The sequence below is a fragment of the Ranitomeya imitator genome, chromosome 6, assembly GCF_032444005.1.
Source record: "Ranitomeya imitator isolate aRanImi1 chromosome 6, aRanImi1.pri, whole genome shotgun sequence".
NCBI classification, from domain to species: domain Eukaryota; kingdom Metazoa; phylum Chordata; class Amphibia; order Anura; family Dendrobatidae; genus Ranitomeya; species Ranitomeya imitator.
This window is the reverse complement of record NC_091287.1, coordinates 484,672,741-484,690,068: the sequence shown is the minus strand read 5'-3', so window position 1 is coordinate 484,690,068 and position 17,328 is coordinate 484,672,741. Positions and strand designations below refer to the sequence as shown.

At 41.2% G+C, this 17,328-nt stretch overlaps 1 protein-coding gene across 7 annotated transcripts in view; it reads left to right on the top strand.

The window, feature by feature from the left end:
- Positions 1-17,328, top strand: part of RUNX1T1 (RUNX1 partner transcriptional co-repressor 1) — a 209,544-nt gene that overhangs the window by 152,555 nt on the left and 39,661 nt on the right. For all 7 annotated transcript variants that reach the window (XM_069731604.1, XM_069731601.1, XM_069731605.1 and 4 more), the window contains exons 2-4: positions 390-527; positions 3,125-3,366; positions 7,349-7,438. In XM_069731604.1, coding sequence (XP_069587705.1) covers positions 390-527; positions 3,125-3,366; positions 7,349-7,438 — 470 coding nt within the window. The remainder of the gene's footprint in view (positions 1-389; positions 528-3,124; positions 3,367-7,348; positions 7,439-17,328) is intronic.

The following is a 17,328-nucleotide window of genomic DNA, read 5'->3' as shown; positions in this document are numbered from 1 at the left end:
GTGCCGCTTCCAGGGGAAGTCAGGGAGGATGGCGAGCGCTGCCAATAGCTCACCTGTAGAACAGAGCATCAGGTTTTGGTTTGTCGGAGCTGTCATAGGGGGATTCATTACCATCTCACCTTTTCATTTACTTCCTTCCTCTTCCATTCTTGCATTATATCACTTCAGCTGCTATTGTTTCTTATGCCCCTTCTGCAGAAGACGCATCTGTGCCCATCGGAAAAAAAAAACAATCCTCTAAAGATTATGGCTCGTGGTTTAATGAGGTCTGGCTTTGTGGTGTATTAGTCAGGGGATGCATTGTGAATATATCTATAGATAAGATGCATAGATGGGTAAATATTACCTTACAGCCTATTTATGTTGCATTTCACAATTCTATTTTGCAGATCGTACTGAGAAGCGCTCCATAATGCCGGACTCACCTGTGGATGTGAAGACACAATCCAGGCTGACGCCTCCGACAATGCCACCTCCCCCGACCACACAGGGAGCCCCAAGAACAAGCTCATTTACGCCCACGACATGTAAGGAATTTGTTATTTGGGGAATATTTTAGCACTTGAAGTCAAACTGGTAATAAAACACATAGTCTATCCTTGTTCAAAGAGTTGAACTTTGTGGAGATCTGTTCTTCATGAGGGCATCCTTCCTATGGAGCTTGGCCTCATGCACTTTACCACAATATGGCTCCGTACAATGTCTAAGCTGTACAGAGCCATAATACAATACCCAAGAAAGTCTATTGGGCCAAAAGACGCCTCAGCCTCTGATTGTACTCCAAGTCAGACCAAGGTCTTGAGTCATTGCTTGTAGGGAATTATACATCTGTATACAATGACGTATGGAGTCTCCATGTGGTGGCATGTAGTGAGGAGTTGTAGGGATACCATGTGTTATAAGGCTGTAACCTGTGTTTGATCCTTTAGACCAGTGTTTCCCAAACTCCAGTCCTCACGGACCCCACAGGTCAGGATTTCCTTAGTATTGCTCAAGTAGTGGAAGTATCATCAAGGCATCAGGAATTGTCTCACCTCAACACTATGGAAATCCTGAAAGCATGACCCGTGGGGTCCGTGAGGACTGGAGTTTGGGAAACACTGCTTTAGACTATGAGCACACAAAGTCCTTTTTTGTTCAATTTTGGGAGCAGGAACTGAGAAGTTTTTAAGAAGGTCTTGAAGAGTTTCTGCTCAGTTTCTGCTCCAAAAGACTCTTAAGGTATGTTCATACTGAGTTTTTAGGAGTTTTTGTAGTGGAAACTCTCCAAAATCCTCTTTAAAAAATCCTTCAACAATTCTTGTTAAACTCTACTAATTAATTTCTATGAACATCCACTTGGCTATTCATAAAAGGAGTTTTGGAAGCTTTTTTTTCCCAGAAGGGGTTTTGACAAAACTCTTAATTGAAGAAAAAAAGGTGCATGTCACTTCTTTGAAGCACTTCCTGAAGAAAACCTCTCCAATCTAAGCCTTATCCAATCAAAAGGCTACAAGAACTCTTCAGGAAAGAAAAAAATATTTCCAAAACTCTTCAAAACAGCCTCAGAAAATGGTTCAGGAAAAATCTCTTCCAAAACCTCCTCCCCATGCCCTCCAACCCAGCAGCATTCACCTATGTATGAGCACATTCCTTTTCTAACTAGCAGTGTATAACATTATTTAGTGAAAGCAAGGTATAAAAAAAAAGTATTTATAATGTCCCTGTTTGATATTCTCATGTGGGCTTTGACTAGTCAATGAAGTGTTAGTTGCCCCAGACTCGTCAGCCCTCTTTCCATGTTATCCTGCCCCTGTGGGGCGTCATTGCCGCTCATGCTAATCTAAAGTGGCTCTTTTTGGCAGCTTACCTGTGTCTCTGAAGCCGAGTGTGTGCTTCTTGGCTTCAGAGGCGAGCACTGCGCATGATGGGAAGCCACCTTATGAACCTCCGGACATGCGCAGTGCGCGCCTCTGAAGCCAGGAATGCCTCGGTTGACTAGTCCAAAAGCTTCTCCCTGCTACGCGCACTTTAACTGATGGGTCTTTCCCTATACTCACACATAGAGAACTGTCATTCACATGGGAGCAGGACAAGGAGAAACCTCTACTTGGACGAGTCATTCAAAATGTACGATCTTCGGGTGGCTTTCAAAGTATGTTTTCTCTGCATTCTCTAATGTCTAATTCTTGCTACCATCAGATTTGGCAGCTTGAATCTCTTGTCAGGTTCCCTTTTAGACATGAATGTGAATTACCGTATTTATTTGGTAATAATAAAAAATAAAATGATAATGAAAAATAAATAATAATAAAAACTCAAGCTTAGAACCATTTCTGTACCCTGATCTGTAGGCACCATATTAATGACATGATTAGCAAAATGATAGGACTGTGGTAAGTTCTCCACAGAAACGTGATCGCTGCATTCAGGATAAACGGTGTAAATGGTCGCTCTTTAGAAATAAATGCTTGAAAACGGCATCTGAATGGGACATTGAAAAGTGAATTTCCTGCTGATTTAATGCCACTGAAGTGGCCAATCAAAGTTTGTGAATTGGAAAGGTGGCACGTGGTAAAAGAAGTCATTTTACTTTTCTTCTAGGGAAAAATACAATACGAAACATTGTTCGAGTTGTGGAGAAATTGGGTTTATTATGGAGTTATTACATAGAAAACAACATTGAAGCGGACATATTGAATGCACATATCGAAAGTACAGAATAGAAGTCGAGTCCACGTGTATATAGTACATGTATTGGGAAACATAAATCTATTCCGTTCCTAGTCTCTGGAAAAATTATAGAGGTGATCGTTTTGGGTAAAATTTGACAAAGGCAAGGTCTGATGTGTCATAGACACAGACCATGGAGGCCTTGGGGAGCTTTGACCGGTCTCACATCTTTTTTCCAGACGAAAAATGTTTAGCAATATTCTAGGAATTGGTCAAATATTTCTGGAAATGTTCTCCTGTTACCGAGAGGGTGGAGGCAATGCCCAACTTATTTTCTTTGCGTAGTTCTTTTTGATCTTTGGCCATCTTCCTAAGCACCTCGACGACTTATGGTACAGATTAATATGTGAAGTTTTAATGATACAATTCTTTTATCACGATGACAACTATTCTTTTTTTTTTTCCCCATCAGTAACCAATGGCACAAGTCATTCGCCAACAGCACTGAATGGAGCACCGTCCCCTCCCAATGGCTTTAGTAACGGACCTTCATCCTCTTCCTCATCCTCGTTGGCAAATCAACAGTTGCCTCCGGCGTGTGGCGCACGGCAACTCAGTAAACTAAAGAGGTTCCTCACCACTTTACAGCAGTTTGGCAATGACATCTCACCAGAAATTGGGGAAAGAGTGCGCACCCTTGTTCTTGGATTAGTGGTAAGACGAGCCATTAGGTGGATCAGATTTGTGCGATGTAAATGAGATATTGATTTTTTGGGGGGCAATCCTTAAAGAGTAACTAAATATTTTATTTTATTTTTTTTTATAATTTTGTCCAGTACGGAAAGTTATGACATTTTTCAAATCACTTTATTAGATAGTATGTCACTTTTCTTGAAAAGAATTGAATTTAAGTAGTTTACAGACATCCACTTTTCCCAAGGCTAATTTGGGAGTACAGATGATGGAAGTGAAAGGGTCAGCACCGGTGTCTCACTAAGGGCTCATTCAGACGTCCATTTTTGCAGTTTTATCCATCTTTGGGGCTGTTCTTATATCCATTTTTTTGGGGCGGACCAAGTGTCAGATCAAAATCAGCGGGTGCAAGTTTATAGGTCCGATGGAAAAATCAAACAGCACTGGGATGCCATCACAGACTGCTAGCTAGAAGGAAGAGGAAGAGAAACTTTTTATTTTTCTCACCTGAGAAAAACTGATGAAACTCGGACCAAACACTGAATAAAATCTAATGAAAATCTGAACAAAATTACTGATCAAACAAGGACCGATTTTCTCGTATGTGCAAAAAAACATATGTCTGAATGAGCCCTTACTCTGGGAATAGGCTACTGCAGGAGATTGTTTTGATAATCACAACATTAAGGACAGTGGTTCTTCTGACCTGATCACTGCCATCAGCTGTACTCCAAATGAGTACAATCTGATATTAATACAGCTAAAGGCAGGCAAACAGACGGGGGAAAAGCAGAGGGTTTGGAAGCCACTTTCATGCAATTCTTTTTACACGAATGAAGACAAATCCCCTAATAAAATGTTTTGCAAAGTTTTATAACTTTTCATACTGACCAAAATTTGAAAAAATAAAATACAATTTGAATTACTCTTAAAACAGTCAATTCGAAAAAATGGCGGCTTTGCAAGTGAAATTTATTCTGAAAAGTAACTTCTCCCACCCACCAAAAGAAGTTAGACAAATGGAGTACTCTCCTAGGTTTATGTGTCTATGTGCATTAGATTGCAACCATACATTATACTCTACCTTATTATTTTCACTTGCTTTCATTCCCTCTGATACCTTTGTAAATGCACATTTTCTCTCTCCATGTCAGCCAGTGTCTTCCTGGTGTGGAGCTGGAGCGCTGTGTCTCCTTCCTGATGCTCCCTCATCCCTCTCACAGCATGGGTCTCAAACAGATTGTAATATGATTCCTCCCTCCTCCTCTCTCACAGCAGGAAACTCACAGCGTTACAATACAGGAGACCAAAAAAAAAATAAAAAAGTTAAAAAAAATGAAAGAGGATAATAATTTAGAGGTGATGAAAAAATCCACCCACCTTCATTTTTTAATTAATTTACATGCTGGCTGATAATGGTAACGAGTGGCAGTCTTGTGTTGTATCCAAGATTTTTTTGGAATATTGAAGTGATGTTCTGACAGATTTCTGTGCTATAATCCTCAGATCACATAGTTAATTTACACAGGAAAAACTAAGAGTCATCGAAAATGAATAATAAAATTATAATTACACAACTTCTTCTCGAGCTTTGATTTATCATTGCCTTCTCCTAGGAGAGCATTGGTGTTGTTTTGAGTTCTGTCCTTCAAATGAGCAAAATTAGGAAAAAAGATGTTAAAAGATACGTCAAGCTTCAAATTAATTTTTTATTCCTAAGGTTGATCTAGGAGTTCATTTCTAACATGAGAATATTTCTAATCAAAATCTTCATTAGAAATGGACTCAAAGTTTTACTTTATCATATTAATAAACTGATATCATATTTGTGGGGGTACAGAGACCCATCACTATAAACTGGAATAATCATCAAAGAAGGGTCCCCCGAGGGGCATCCAATGCAAATAATCAAGAACAAGACATATTTCCTAATATCCTCTTTTTAAAATTCACTCCTTTGATCTAATGAACAGGAGGGAAGGATTGCTTGTTGGTTTTGTGCATTCCGCATATATAGATCTCTATAGACAGATCCCTCGTCTGGATAAATAAGCGAAACCCATGCAGTCATGGCCTCCGAGATCAGTTCTAACGTACCGGCTTGTAACACAATATACCAGTTAGTGTGACAATAGATGAGCCTTTTTATATCAGCAGCATTGTTTATTTGTTTCTGAAGAACCTCTTTACATAGAGAGAACCCTTGTTTTACATGAAATTGCTCTTCAGTTTTTGCTTTTTTTCTAGGAGTGTTTCTATATATAGTTGTGTATCTACATAGAACAGATGCCATCATATTGGAATCATATGTTAAAGGGGTTTTTCCATAGTAAAACCATAATTACTTATCTTGACTATAAAGACTTCCAATGTTTGATTAGTGGAGGTCTAAGTCAATTAGCAAGGCCCTTTAAAGAAGCACTCCTCCCATCAAAATTGGCATCCTCTTATTATATTGCAATCATCATGTTATACAGCACTATGTACTTACAATTGCTCATTTTGCCTTTCTACCCAGCTAATTCGTCTCTTTTCCATTAGGTCTATGATACCATGGGATTAATAACTGACAATGAGTCCTTCTAAGCTCTTTGTAGAAACAGGAAGCTTCTTCTCCCTGTATGAGCCATCACTGTAAAAGTCACTGGTAGGGGGAGGAGCTGAGCAGCTGGGTTAGAAATTGAAGAGGGGGATGACTCATACAGGCACCATAGACTTCCTGTTTCTACATAGTGCAGAGAAAAGAGAAAAATTTACTGGATAGAAAGGCAAAATGAGCAATTGTAAGTACAGGGTGCCATACAATATAATGATTGCATTTAATTAAGAGGATTAAAACTTAAAAGTGCTTTTTTAATGTTTACACAGGGTCGTTGGCTCATTCCTGCAGTTGTACCCAATACTGCAGTTCACCTCTGTGGTTTCTTCATTCTGATGATCGGGAGTGGGGGACCATTGGTTTCTTCACTCTGATGATCTGGAGTGGGGGACCATTTGACTCCTACTGATCAGACCTTGATGGCATATACTCTTAGGGAAATGTCTTTATAGGGATTTTGCCAAGATTGCAAGGGAATGCCTTTTCATAGGATAGGGGGGACGTACTGATGCCGGGGGTCAGACTACCTAAGGAACCATAGAAGGTTGCTCTGTAGAATCCCATCTGAATGGTGCTGAGATCGAGCATGGACACCTCCTCTTCATTCATTGTCTATGGGACTGCCGCCTATGATACACAAGGAACAGATTAAAGGTGCACATACCTGACCACTGTTAGATTCAGACAGGGCTCTGCAGAGCCTAATTTTTGGGAATGGCACTTGTCTCATAAATCGGGCACCCAACCATTAATATATTATCTTTAAGAAGAGCTAGTCCTTCCTCAATTCAGTGTATGTTACATGTTTACAGTGGCTCAGATATATTATATTTTAAAGGGGTTTTAAAGACTTAAAGAGAACCTGTCTGCACAATGTTGTAATGTAAAGTAAAGACATGGCTGTAATGGTTCTATAATACTGATTATACTGCTACCTTTGGTGAATACATCTGCTTTGTGGTTCTTCTTTAATCACCTTTTGTAGTTTTCTTCTGATTAGATTTTGGTGCACAGGGGCCGGACTGTGCACTGGGTCTTCTCCTCCCTGTCTGTGATTCCCTTCCGCTGCCTCCGGTCTGTGATTGATCTGCCTTCTCTGCATGAAATCCAAGCACAGACCTGTCATTCATAGACCGGAGGTAACGGAAGGGCCGGGAAATCACAGACGGGAAGAAGAATGCTAGGTGGCGGACCCCCCTGATATTGATGACCTATGCCAAGGATAAGGATAGCTCAACCGTATCATAAGCCTGGAAACCTGTACATGTAGTTTTATTAAGGGTCTAAATCAAGGTGCTACAAGGTAAAGGAGCGTTTACAGTTGTAATAATTTGCTGCTGAGACCCTTTTCTAGACAATAAGCTGAGATGTGTATATATATATTTTTTTATTTTTTGCCAACAGAATTCTACGCTGACAATTGAAGAATTTCATTCCAAACTGCAAGAAGCGACTAACTTTCCGCTGCGACCCTTTGTCATCCCATTTTTAAAGGTATTGCACAGTTCATCGATCTGGAAATGATTTCAAACCTTATTGTTGCTAGGTCACAAATGTGTGTTTTACTGTTTTGCTTTTTAAGAGAGAAAATGGAAAATAAATCAGAGCTGTAAGGACCGAGCTGTGATGGACACACTTACCTAGGTGACTCTTTGCCCTATAGCTCTCTCTTTGTGTTATTTCTAGTTATGGGGCATGAAAGTACCATGAGTGTATCATTTAGGATGGTTTAGTTCTCTGAATCCTGTCTGTGGCACTGATGTTGATGTATGACATAAAGGTAATATTCAGTGTTTAGTATTTTATGTTGATTTTATATTTTTTTTAGCTTTTATTTTTCCAAAAAAAAAAAAACGCTCCCAAAATTTGTAATGTAAAATTTGCTGTTGCTAAAAGCATTAATGCTAGAAATATTACTAGTTATTTAATTCACAAACTGCAGAGTGGATTTTATATAATTTTGGAAATGTTAACGAGTAACCCTCATTTTTAATTTTAATTTCATAAATCAATAGTACACATAGAAATATGCAAATTTGTAATATATCTGATCTGAGAAATCTGCTTCTTTCATTTATTCTCAAAATTCTTAATTCATGGATAAAATGTGTCTTCAGCGAAGAAAGATTCTCCCATTACTGAGGAAGGAGATGACAGTTGGTGCTTATAAAGTTCTATGGAGAACGGTAACTGTCACTTCAGGAGAATGTCCATTGGAGTGTCTGTCTGCCTCAAGCTCGTTCCCCTCCCCTCTACATAGGACTTTATGAGCACCAACTGTCATCTTTCTCAGTAACGGGAAAATCTGTCTACTGAATACACATTTTACCTGTGATTTCAGAGTTTAAGACTAGTGATGAGCGAGTATACTCGTTGCTTTTGTGGTCTTTGAGTATTTGTAACTGCTCAGAGATTTAGTTTTCATCTCCGCAGCTGAATGATTTACAGCTGCTAGCCAGCCTGAGTACATGTGGGGGTTGCCTGGTTGCTAGGGAATCCCCACATGTAATCAAGCAGGCTAGTAGCCGCAAATCATGCTACTGAGGCGATGAAAACTTAATCTCTGAGCAGTTACAAATACTCGTAGACCACCAGAGCGTGCTCGGGAAAACCCGAACGAGTGCACTCGCTCATCGCTATTTAAGACCAATCCAGGAGAAGAAAGAAGCGTATTTCTCTGATAAGATATATCATATTCTGCAATACAAATTAAAACAACGATTACTCTTTAAAGTTTATTAAAGAATCTTCAGGTTTGGTAGGTGGAGATAAGGACTGATGCGGTTTCTGCGCAAACTAAAAGCGGCAATACTTGGACAGAGATCTAGTTGGTATTAGCCCTAAAGTATAAAGCCGATGGGCCTGATTCATCACGACTGACATTGTTCTGACAGGTCCTAATGAGGGTCGTGCTGGAGTCAGACGATCCTGATTTATGAGAAGATCCACACCTTTTCATGAATTTGGAGCATCTGACAAGTGACATGCTCTTTTATGAGCCACGCCAGAAATCTTGCTCCAGTCAGGGACTAGAATGAGATTTCTGGTGTAGGGAATGCCATAGCTCATCATGAATTAGGTTTGGTGTCCTCCTCCCACTAAACCTCCATTCCACTCCAGCTCCACCCATTTTGGTGAAGCTGGGAGAAATGAGTGTGAAAACAGCAAAATCTCAAATATTTTGAGGTTCTTAAAATCGATGGTGAGGTAAGCTCACCGTCATCAGGGGCTTATCTACAGCATTCTGTAATGCTGTAGATAAGCCCCCGATGTATCCTGAAAGATGAGAAAAAGAGGTTAGATTATACTCACCCAGGGACGGTCCCGATGCGGTCCGGTCAAATGGGTGTCTCAGGTCAGCTCCGGCGCCTCCTATCTTCATTCCATGATGTCCTATACTGGTCTTCACAGCGCAGGTGTACTTTGTCTGTCCTGTTGAGGGCAGGAAAGTACTGCAGTGCGCAGGCGCTGGGCCTCTCTGACCTTTCCGGCGCCTGCGCACTGCAGTACTTTGCTCTGCCCTCAACAGGGTAGACAAAGTACGCCTGCGCCGGAGCTGTGGCGTGAAGACCAGAAGAGGACGTCATGGATTGAAGATGGGAGGCGCTGTTCTGGACCGGAGACACCCATCGAATCGAACCGCCCCTGGGTGAGTATAATCTAACCTCTTTTAGGTAACATCGGCGGCTTATCTACAGCATTACAGAATGCTGTAGATAAGCCCCTGATGACGGTGAGCTTACCTCACCATCGATTTTGCGGGTTACAGGTTCCCTTTAAATCTTTTACTCCAGAATTCTGTGACCTTTGTCTAGATCTACTAATGATAACATCATGATACACCAGTTACGTAGACACTATGTAAATCTCTGCAACCCATAGTCTGGATAGGCCTCTGGGTAGAATCATGACGGTAATCTTTTCAGTTGAGAGGAACACCCATTTAGGTTAACAGTGTGAATTCAACTCTTATTTTAATTTAAAAAAATGTTGGTTACTATGTAGCAGCCACACAACCGCTAAATGTATGCGTTATTTATGCTGTAAATTAGGGGAGGAAATGAAGACTCCAAGGCTGAGCGTTCCGATATATATATGTATTGCGATATATATGTGTACTCTATGTTTTGGGTAAGGCAGTAAACAGTGTTGTAACTTGAAACTTTTGAGCTTCAATGCAAAATCTCCAACCATCATGGGTCTTTAATATTACTATTTTATTTTTTTTATATGGGACAAAGTGACCTTTTGGGCCCTCTGCACAATTTTTTGGTATGTGCTACAGAATTGCCCAATCCTATTATTTGCCTGGAGCCCTAAAATGATGCATTCCTTATAATTTGCCCAATACTGATAAAGCTATACTAACTAACGCATTTCAGTTCTGCTGTGGCTTGCTGAGTTTTTGTATGATCTTCACTATATGGTCCTATCCTAATGAGCAATCACCGCTGCTAGTAATTATCACATCATTCAGCGGCTATGTAGAAAGCTTGTCTTCGTCATTTTTATAAGTTATGACCTGCGGAGGAAACTCAATCTCTTTAACATAGCTGTGTTGTTAGACACTGTTTGTAGATCATCAGCCCGCAAAATAGCATCAATACATATGTATAGCACATTATGTCCTTAACTCGCACTTACAAACCTCACACAGAACCTGGCTCTGCCAAGGCTGAGTAATTGCAGAAAATGATAGAGATGTACGCACACAAAATGTCAGTAAAGACACGTCGATGAGTACTTCAAGATGAACATGGTGTGATCTTGTCACTAATGGTATGCTTCCTACTCTAGAAACATATAATGGCATGTTAGAAAACCAAAGCATTTCTCATGATGGACAATTTACCAGTTCAAGTTCAAGAAACGCAATGTACTTTTCATCAGTGTTTAGGGTGAAACAGATGCGCCTGTGGGTTTCGCACCTCAGGTCTAATGGAATATGATGGAATATTTAATGTTTATATGATGGTAGAGGTTCAGGTAGAATCTGTAGGAAATATCAGACACTTACTTATTAATGTTATGTGTATTGAATGTAAAGTTTCCTTCTTAAAGGGAATCTGTCACCCACATCGGGATGTGCATGACCTATTAATATGGGCATACAGGTAATAGAAATGTTACACTAGTGCTACCTGTATGCCTCATATTAATGGTCTTGTTGCTGAGAAATGTTATATTCTGTCTTTATGTTAATGATTTCTTCCAGGCTCTGGAGTGTGCGGTGCCTTGAAGAAATCCCTTCCCCCAGTCCTCATTACAATAATACCCCCCTCTCATAAGCGTCAGTTATGGCTCCAGAATCCTGCGCCCTGCACTCCCTCAGAAATACATACCTCATCCTCCCTTCTATGGATGCTGCACTCAGGGATCTTCTGAACAGGGGCCGGCGAGTCACTGTGACCGCCGATGTGCACGTCGATAAGGTGCTCTCCCCACTTCCTCCCTGCACAGTTATTGCTATGTACACATGGTTCCTAGAGATGACTGTGCAGGGAGGAAGCGGAGAGAGCATCTTATTGGCGCGCACACCGGAGGTCACAGTGACTCACCAGCGCCTGTGTAAAAGATCCCAGAATACACTGCTCATAGAAGGGAGGAAAAGGTACATATTGTGGAGGGAGTGCAGGGCACAGGCGAGGGACTCTGGAGCCATTACTAATGTGCATGGGAGGGGGGTAGTATTGTAATGAGGACAGGAGGCAGGGATTTCTTCCAGGCACCGCACACGCCGGAGCCTGAAAGAAATTAACATAAAGGCAAAATATAACATTTCTTAGCAACAAGACCATTAATACGAGGCATACAGGTAGGACTAGTGTAACATTTCTATTACCTGTATGCCCATATTAATAGGTCATATATATCCCGGGGATGACAGATTCCATTTAAAGCCGAACCTTTTCCAGGGAAAGCTGCCAATTACTGATTAGGGCTACCCTCTTGACTTCAATGCGTTGAATGACTATAGTATACAGTATATTGCCATGCTTATAAGGGTCCAGAAAATGAGATGCAGTGAACTTTAGTAAGATTAGAAAAAATATCTTAATTGTGTAACATCTCTTAAATGGGTTGTCCATTAGTCAGACAGCCCCTTCTCAATCCTAATATTCCCCCTTATAGAATAATAACACTTATACTCACCTCCAGTGCCGGAGCTATTTCAGCAGTGTCCACATTGGCTCTCCTGGTGATTGCTTTACACTGTTATGTCACACAATCCCTGAGTCCTATCAGTGCTGGCTTCACACTCTCTGCCTTTGGACAAATCATGTACATTCCGAGGAAGTTAGGGCTGCTGCCCTGTCATTTCCTCAGAGAGCCAGTGTCGAACATCTCTGGCATGGCTCCAGGGGTGAGTATAAATGTTATTATTTTACAAGGGAGAAACATGAGGCTTGAGAAGTGATTGTCCGAGTAGTGGCCAACTCGTTTAAGTATCAGGACTTTGATAACCAGATCCTCCTTTCTCAGTTTCCTGGGAGTGTGACATTGAAATGTGAATACAATTGAGAAAATCTCCAATATTTTATTCACTCAGTTGAAGGTGGAAATTCGATTTGCATCCAATACATTCAATGAAGATTGAAGCTGCAAGGTTATGCATTAAAAAATTATACTCACCCTGTCCTTGGCCCTCCCTGTGCACCTCTCACTGCCGGCATTCCTTTAAACAGCTCTTTTTTGTTCTTTCTTCTATCGCCTGTCTTTGGGGGCCTCAGTTTACTAAGCCCCACAGCATCACTTAATTGCGGTGTGTTGCGCCACATGTGGTCATGTGGAGCCTAGTGAATGGAAGACCAGGCTGAAAGTGACCATAGCCCCTTGCTGAATATAAAACAAAGCAAACAGGACATAGAAAAGCTGATTGGAGGACCAACAGCAGGCCAGGTATGAGGAGGGCCAAGCAGAGGTGATTGTTATATTTCTTTTAACTGCTTCCAAGCCCTTTTTAACCCAACAATTTTGCATCACATCAGTAAAAAGAAAATTCAAATTCGGGCAAATCTGAATTTTTTGAACAACTGGAGGTGAATTTGATTTTCCTTCAATCGATATGTTCATGTCTAGTTGTGAAATATTAAGGCAAATAGCAGTCATATGTGGATTGAATGGAGTTAGACTTTAATTTTTACAATTTTAACTTCACTAAAGATAAAATGAATACAGTGAATTATGATAAAATAGTGGATTATGTCCTTTGAGAAATCCACAGAGCCTACAAGAGAATGAAGCAGGTTCTCCTAAATGCCATACAGTAACCACACGTTCCCTCTACTGGTCAGAGTAGAAGAAAATACTAGAAGGCGACTGATAAGGCCGATATCGGCAGGTTTGGCCAACAGTCTAATGTACATGGCGCCTCTTGACTCTCACCTGATGGATAACGTTAGGGGAGATAAGGATCCTACATGTTCAGTTTTGGACTACTGATAATTTTTTTTTCATGATGAGATAAGCCGCTGCCTGAGAAGTCTGGCAGCAGCTTTCTCATAGAGAACACTCGAACATTAGGAAGAACATATGGAGGAGTCGGAAGAGACAGCTGCTGCCCAAATGATTGATCGGCTGGACCAATATTTATCAGACAACTATCTACTGTGTATGACGCCACTTAAGAGCAACCATCAATGCTTCTGATAGGCTTACTATTCTTAGCTCTGCCAGTTCAGTTCAGATGTTGGCAAGAACGTTAATTGTTGGCCATCTTCCAAGAGTAGTCCATTCAGTCAATTAACATAATCACCTTGTTAACATTGTGTGCCAAAGGCAGATAAACCTAGGTCTAATTCATTTCAGTTGTCAATGAATATGCAGGACCGCTTATGGACTGGTAGGTGGCAGTTAAAGCAGCGTATAGAGCTCAGCCCATATCCCTTGAAGCAGAGTGCTTAAACTACCGTAATAAGCAAAGCTGTTTATAGAAGTACTGGGTATGCTTGCTTCATAAAAGGATGCTTTCTTTTCGAATTTCATCACGTTAACATCATTTCCTCTGTGAACACCGCTGATTTCTTTGCTTTGTAAAAAATAAAAATATGTTTCTATTCAGGGTCAAATTGACTGCCACAAAAATTAAAAAAAAAAAAAAGCAAGATTCCAAGGACACTTCCTTATACTTCTATCAGAGCTGAGCGCCATATGGTCGCCATATCATTTACTTTGGATCACTGAAATCAAAGATGCAACTTTTTTTTCTAATTTTAGTGCTTTTCCTCAAAGGAGACATTAATGACAAAAACCATATGGTTGTGGGAACACGGGGCCTTAATAAGTGCATTCAAACGCAGCTGTAACAATATGCATTAAAATCTTGTTTTCATTAAGCTAATGCAACCCGCAGACCCGCGATTCCATTCTGCGTTTATGGAGAAACATTTACTGGAAGGATATTAGACACCATTCTAATTACCTAATCTGGCACCAGAACTAGAACAAACAAAATTGCTTTGTATTACCATTTTTTTTTCGAATCGAAAGAACATGTTTGTAGAATTGCAAAAAAAACAAAAAGCTATTTTAACCGTGTCATCGTTACTTTTGAATTTGTCAGAGGCAGCATTTCGGGATTTCATTAGCTGTAAATCTATGACGAACTGATGTTTGTAAGACATCAAGAGCAAATGGGATTTTTTGGAACGAGTTGTTTATTTTATGTGAATGTTGTTCTCGAACGCTGTTTGCTGTGTTAATGTTTTTTCCATTTGAATTGCACTTTGTGTGCCAGTGATGCTTGCTGGACAGCTGGACATTGTCTATGGCCATCAGTCTTCCAAAATGTGTGATCTATAGGTTGGCCGCTCATTGTATAATTTTTAGGATGGCTCAAACCTGACTTGCAGGGAGGGTTTCCATCAACTGGGAAAAGATTCAGTTTGCTGCCCTTAGGCCGGGGTCCGAGTGTGATGCGAGAAACTCGCGCGAGTCTCTCGCATCAATACCCACCACAGTCCCTGCACTCAGACCAGAGCGTGTGGCTGCATGTATCTCTATGCCCCTGAGTGCCGGCGGCAGTGCCGGGTATTGATGCGAGGGACTCACGTGAGTTTCTCATATCAAACTCGCAAGTGTGACCCCGACCTTAGCCTGTGTATTTACAGAGATTGATCAAGCTGAAATGGCTTGTTGGCCATACCCTGTCCACATGGCCAGACAGCCCTTTTCAGCTTCGCACCTAGCTAAAACCAACACAATATTATTATTATTATTATTACTAGATGGTGACCCGATTCTAACGCATCGGGAATTCTAGAATATGTATGTAGTTTATTTATGAAGTTATCAGAATAATGCAATTTATACACAGGATTCGACCGGCCGGCTGCGACCAATTAGTGAAGCGTTGTTCAAATTCTGCGCCAATTCGCAGGTGGACTGCGACTGTCGCTGATTGTTCGCGGCCGGGCATAACCAATCAGTGAAGTCAGGGCTTGCTCCAGGTATTTGAGGGCCCCGGGCGAAAGAGTCTCAGTGGGCCCCCCTCTTTAATACATACCATGATTCATGATGCACAGATACAGCAGAGAAATATAGCACAGCCAAGTAGCATATAACACAGCCCACGTAGTATATAACACAGCCACGTAGTTTATAGCAGTCACGTAGTATATTGCCCAGCCACGTAGTATATAGCACAGCCCATGTAGCAAATAGCAGACACGTAGTATATTGCTCAGCCACGTAGTATATTGCCCAGCCACATAGTATATTGCCCAGCCACGTAGTATATAGCACAGACACGTAGTATATAGCACAGACACGTAGTATATAGCACAGACACGTAGTATATTGCCCAGCCACGTAGTATATTGCCCAGCCACGTAGTATATAGCACAGACACATAGTGTATAGCACAGACACATAGTGTATAGCACAGACACGTAGTATATTGTCCAGCCACGTAGTATGTTGCACAGCCACGTAGTATATTGCACAGCCACGTAATATATTGCACAGCCACGTAGTATATAGCACAGCCACTTAGTATATAGCACAGAGACGTAGTATATAACCCAGGCCACGTAGTATAGAGCAGGGGTCCCCAACTCCAGTCCTCAAGGCCCACCAACATGTCATGTTTTCAGGATTTCCTTAGTCTTGCCCAGGTAATAATTGCATCACCTGTGCAATGCAAAGGAAAACCTGAAAACATGACCTGTTGGTGGGCCTTGAGGACTGGAGTTGGGGACCCCTGGTATAGAGCACAGCAATGTAGTATATTGCCCAGCCACGTAATATATGCCACAGCCACGTAGTATATAGCACATCCCACATAGTATATAGCAGAGATATGTAGTATATAACACAGCCCACGCAGTATCTAACACAGTCCACGTATTATATAGCAATGTGGGCACCATATCCCTGTTAAAAAAAATAATTAAAATAAAAAATAGTTAGTCACCTTCCGTCGGACCCCGGATCCAGCCGAGGCATTTACCGATGCTCCTCGCGATGCTCTGGTCCCAAGAGTGCATTGCGGTCTCGCGAGATGATGTTGTAGCGGTCTCGCAAGACCACTACATCATCATCTCGCGAGACCGCAATGAATGGACCGGACCGTCGCGAGGAGCGGGAAAGGCGCCATAAGGTGAGTATATAATGATTTTTTATTTTTTTTTATTTTTAACATTAGATCTTTTGACTATTGATGCTGCATAGGCACCATCAATAGTAAAAAATTGGTCACACAGGGTTAATAGCAGCGTTAACGGACTGCGTTGCACCGCTGCATAACGTGGTCCGTTAACACTGCCATTAACCCTGTGTGAGCGCTGACTGGAGGGGAGTATGGAGTGGGCACTGACGACAGTGGAGTAGGGAGCGGCCATTTCGCGGCCGCACTGTGCCCATCGCTGATTGGTCGTGGCCATTTGACCACGACCAATCAGCGACTTGGGATTTCCGTGACAGACAGACAGAAAGACGGAAGTGACCCTTAGACAATTATATAGTAGATTATTGTATTCCATCATCACATTTAACATTTCTATCTATTGGATAGGTAATACATGTTAGATATGTTGAGGGGAACCCTTGTGGCTAGAAGGAGCTCATGAACATACCCCTTTTTCTAATAAGTAAGAGTTAAATGCTTTTTTAATCCAGAATAGCCCTTTAAAGGGTTTTGTCCACTAAAAATCACTTTAGTTGAGTTTCTAATATGATTTCCAAAGGTACCTCTAAATATATCAATAGAAATCCTGGGTCCTGGCAGCTACCTATATATATCAGAACTATGTGCGGAGGGACTGGCTGACGGGTACATTCCACTATCTAACCAGCCCCTGTACTCCATCAAAACCAATGCATTGACATAAAGGGGCTGGTTTAGCTATTGAAACCTGAGCCAGCTCCCTTCACACAACACTGAT